The sequence below is a fragment of the Hyla sarda genome, chromosome 6 (genome assembly GCF_029499605.1).
Source record: "Hyla sarda isolate aHylSar1 chromosome 6, aHylSar1.hap1, whole genome shotgun sequence".
Taxonomy (NCBI): Eukaryota; Metazoa; Chordata; class Amphibia; order Anura; family Hylidae; genus Hyla; species Hyla sarda.
Genome location: NC_079194.1, coordinates 130947818 through 130952817, shown reverse-complemented (window position 1 = coordinate 130952817; position 5000 = coordinate 130947818). Strand labels below are relative to the sequence as shown.

At 44.7% G+C, this 5000-nt stretch overlaps 1 protein-coding gene across 5 annotated transcripts in view; it reads left to right on the top strand.

The window, feature by feature from the left end:
• The window catches only part of ITPR1 (inositol 1,4,5-trisphosphate receptor type 1), a 202657-nt gene that overhangs the window by 103902 nt on the left and 93755 nt on the right, over positions 1–5000 (top strand). For all 5 annotated transcript variants that reach the window (XM_056525021.1, XM_056525019.1, XM_056525018.1 and 2 more), the window contains 4 exons: positions 587–728; positions 809–967; positions 4511–4683; positions 4772–4891. In XM_056525021.1, the coding sequence (XP_056380996.1) occupies positions 587–728; positions 809–967; positions 4511–4683; positions 4772–4891 (594 nt within the window). The remainder of the gene's footprint in view (positions 1–586; positions 729–808; positions 968–4510; positions 4684–4771; positions 4892–5000) is intronic.

Here is a 5000-nt window from a genome sequence, read left to right as displayed (position 1 = left end):
ATCCCTGAGGAAGGGCTATGTCCCGCAACCTGTCACAATTTACTGCACAATTCTAGTATAAAAATATATCTGTATATTAGACCGTGTTATCGGGTCTAAATTCATCCGGAGAAGCTCCGGTGTAAAGACTCATGTAAAGACGCCGGGAGATTCAGACAAGCATGCCAGCTTTGGGTGGAGTGATTATATAACTCTCCTCAGTGAAGTGCGCTTTTTGGGTTCTAATAAGTCTTTGGATGTTTAGTGAATAAGTCCGCTCTCCAATTTTGTTTTTCTGTTGCTTTATTCTATGAATTGGGGAGGAAGGATCTGAACCGAGAAGATGGTAGCGGATTTCAGTGAATATTCACACTTGGATGTGTTTTTGCATTAGTTAGTGGTCGGCCGTTGGAGACCACTCACATACAGTAATCCAATTTATTTAGCAGACTCAAAACTTACACTAAGGTAGCAGGAAGATCTGAGACCGCTCCCAATTAGTTCTTTGGTTTTTGTATTTTATATTTTCAATTTTTCGCCCGTGTGAACATGACCAAATGTGGAAACGTTGTGGAGCTATACTTTAAATCCTTCTTTGTCTAACCAGGGCTGTGACCAAGCTGCTGGAGGAACTGGTCTACTTTGTGACAGCTGGCGTTAATTCTGGCCAAGATGTCCTAGAGGTTCTGGTGAACAAACCTAACCGTGAGCGTCAGAAACTGATGCGGGAGCAAAATATTCTTAAACAAGTGAGTGTATCCTCAGGGTACAGACTAAAAACTGTGTCCTATGAAAACTGCAGGATGTTAACTTTTGTTACCCTTAAAAGATCTTCAAGCTGTTGCAGGCGCCATTTACGGACAGTGGGGATGGTCCAATGCTGAGGCTAGAGGAGCTGGGAGATCAGCGGCATGCACCTTTTAGACACATTTGTCGACTCTGCTACCGTGTATTGAGACATTCACAGCAAGATTACAGGAAAAATCAGGTACAGCACTGCAAAAATCTATGCATCCAAAACTCTGTGCTTAAAAGTAGATATAGATATACAGTGACCCCCCCCCCCCCCCCCCCCCCCCGACCTACCGTGGCCCCGACATATGATCAAATCGACATACGATGGACTCTCAGAGGCCATCGCATGTCTGTCAGCATCGACATACGATGCTTTTTTATGTCGGGGCCATCGCATTAAGTGCAATCCGGCAGCGCAAAATGCTTAAGCTGCTGCCGGATAGCAGCTTAATGTTCCCCGTGTGGTGCGTAAAGTATTACTTACCTGCTCCGGGGTGCCCTTCTGGTCCAGCGCTGGTCTTCCGGTGTCTTCTCGGCCCTCTCCGATGACGTCAATACGCTGCTGCGCACATCATCCAATAGGAATGGCGTACGCAGCGGCGTAATGACGTCGCTACGCAGGCCCAGTAAGGCCTTGCGGAAGACAGCAGAGGACTGGAGAAGACCAGGAGAGCCCAGTGGAGGCCCAGGGTCACCATCGAGAGCGGCGGGGACAGGTGAGTACAGCTTCCTATACTTAACATTGCACGGATCCCTCAACATACGATGGCTTCGACAAACGATGGCTCGTTTGAAACGAATTACAATCGTATGTTGAGGGACCACTGTGTGTGTGTCAAGTGGGTGGTCCTATTTGGTTACTAAAGGAGTAGGGCAGTGAAACATAACTTATCCCCTATTCAAAGAATAGGGGATAAGTTATAAATTTCCGGGGACCGACCACTGGGACCAGCCCCCCCCCTTGCGATCTCCTGAACGGGGCCCCAGCAGTCTGGTGGAAGCGACAGTTTCGAGCCCTGTAGGAAGCCGCGGCCAACACTCCCCCCTCCATGTATCTTTATGGTATACATGGAAGGGGCATGTGGTCGCCACTCTGTGTGGGGGTTGGCACGCCCCCTTCCAGCAGACTGCCAGGGCCCCGTTCAGGAGATCAGGGGGGGGGTCCCACCAGTATACTATGCAATTTTTTTTGTTTTTGTTTTACTCTACTCAAATACTGTCCTTCCAATGGACTGCCTGAGATCCCTTAAGCAAAGCACATCGGCAGTGTGAACGAGTCCTAACCTAAATGTTTCTGATTCAGAGCTCCAAATCCTGCAGCCACCACTATTGGAGGCTCAGGCGCTGGCTGCATACAGTTTATACTGTACATTGGAACTTGGGTTGCGCTAAATTAATTTTTTAACACCTCTTTCTAAAATGGCTTTGCATTAAAAGGTGGAAAGTCTCTCTTAGGCTAGAATTCCACTGAGACTTTTGCCCTGCAATTTATTTTTTGGGCTTAAAAACGCTAGAAAAATCGCCAGAAAAACTGCCACAGTTTTCCCCTGCGTTTTGGAGTATTTTTTTTTTTCTGGCATTTTTTCTTGCGTTTTTTACCTCTGTGTGGAATTTGCCCTTTTTTTTTTTATTTTTTATTTTTTGGCCCCTTTTGGCGTTATATTTTTTTATTTTTTTTGCAGTAGGGATGTAAAAATGTATTTAACTAAATGTTTGTTTTTTTTATAACAAAATGTCAATAATTTTCTTTTATAAAGTGTGTGTGTGTGTAACTTTTTTTTTTTTTTTAAACATTTTTTTATGTAGTACTACTACTCCCAGCATGGAACACTGTTCCATGATGGGAGTAGTAGTACCTGTACTATAGACATATTGCTCCGGGTGTCAGTCCTGACACCCAATGCGATCGTCCATTATATTGCAGAGAAGCGGAGCGGCTCTATACATCGCACACATCTCTGCACTATACTCCGGCCAGTGATGTGAATAGAACATCATTCATATTCTCCGCCCAGGGCTATGATTGGCCGGATGGTTGCAGCCAATCACAGCTCTGAGGAAAATATGAATGAATGAGTGGCCGGCCCGGAGTATAGTGCAGAGCAGGGATATGAGCGATGTATACAGCCGCTCCATCTCTGCTATAGACAGGACGATCACAGCGGGTGTCAGTAGTGATAGCCACTGTGATGTGTTCTTACCTGCAAGTACTACTACTCCTAACATGGAGCACACTCTGCTCCATGCTGGGAGCTGTAGTACCTGCATTAATACAGATCGCAGCGAGTGTAATTTCTGACACATGATGCGATCTGTCTATTAATGCAGGTACTACATCTCCCAGCATGGAGCAGAGTGTACTCCATGTTGGGAGTAGTAGTACTTGTAGTTAAAGGAGTACTCCAGCGCAAAATACCTTATCCCCTATCCAAAGGATGGGAAAAGTTATAGATTGCGGGGGGTCCGAGCGCTGGGGCCCCCCAGGATCTCCTGGACTGCGCCGTGGCAGTCTGCCGGAGGTGACGTTTCGTCCCCAGCAGAAAGCTGCGAGATTCATGGAGGGGGCATGTTGGCCGCCGTGTCATGCCGGGACGAAACGCCCCCTTTCCTGTATATTGCCGCGGCCCCGTACCGAAGATCGCGGGGGGCCCCAGCCTCTGACCCCCCGCGATCTATCTTATCCCCTATCCTTCGGATAGGGGATAAGTTATTTTGCACTATAGATGTCCTTTAAGGAAAGATCACAGCGGGTATCACTACTGACACCCGCTGTGATCCTCCTGTATAATGTATGGATGCAGCGGCCGCACGGACGTATATATACACACATGTTGGAACCATCTGGCCAATCACAGCTCTCTGCGGGAAATATGAATATGTGTATATTTACGTCAGGGCAGGGGACTATAGAAGAGCGGCCGGACTCATCTATACATTATACAGGAGGGTCGCAACAGGCGATCTGTCTATTAGTTCAGGTAGTACTACTCCCATCATGGAACAGTGTTCCATGCTGGGAGTAGTAGTACTACCTAAAAAAAATTTAAAAAAGTGAAAAAACACACACACTACATTTTTATTATTGTCTGCTAAATTTGTAGTGCTTTACCCGCCCACATAAATTTATCCCTGTTTAAAAATTAATAAACATTTAGTAATAAAGATACATTTCATTAGCTACAATTTTTTCATCACTACTGTATCTTTTTTATAATTATTTTTTTTAATGGTACCCTATGAAATTTTAATAAAAAAGGTATCTCCATCACTTTTTTTGGATCGCTAAAGTCCAAAAAAGAATACAACCCGCCTGCAAAAAACGCAAAATTTAAAACCAACATGGCGTTTTTCTTGGCGGTTTTGCTCTCCCATAGGCTTCTATGCGAGGAAAACGCCACGATTTCAGGGCAAAGAACGCCAAACTAGGTTTTGTAGGGCATTTGAAAATCCAGCCTATGAGCCCGAAATTGCTGAAAAACGCCAAAAGGATAAAAAAAAAAAAAAAAAAACGCCAAACTGAAAAACGGCAAGTGAACCTGGCATTTTGCAGTTTACAATTGACTTGCAGCTAACATCTGCGTTGCGGGAAAATTGGCGTTTTTGCAAAAAACACCTCAGTGGAATTCCAGCCTTAGATCCATGCTTCAGTGTTTTAAGATACTTGTGTTTTTTTTTTTTTGTTTTTTTTATCTGTGTCTTTGGGGTATTGTTACATTTTTATACTGTCCCTAAACAGGAATACATTGCCAAGCAGTTTGGCTTCATGCAGAAGCAGATTGGTTATGATGTTTTGGCTGAAGATACCATCACTGCTCTGCTGCACAATAATCGCAAGTTGTTGGAGAAGCACATTACAGCGGCAGAAATCGACACATTTGTCAGCCTGGTGAGAAAGAATCGAGAACCAAGGTGAGGTTGTGATTGTAAGACTGATGTTGGTTCAGTACTTAAAGGGACAATCCAGCTAAAACATTGTGTGTTTCCTCTTCCCCTACAGGTTTCTGGATTATCTGTCTGACCTCTGTGTTTCCATGAATAAATCCATCCCAGTCACTCAGGAGTTGATCTGTAAGGCAGTATTGAACCCTGCAAATGCAGACATCCTCATCGAGACAAAGTAAGATTTGTCAATGTGTGATTTATCAATTTCTATGTTAATGGTTACCCAGCATTGAGATCTTGTCTAGCAAAGCATGGCCAAATAAGGTTGGGGAGGAGCCCCTATA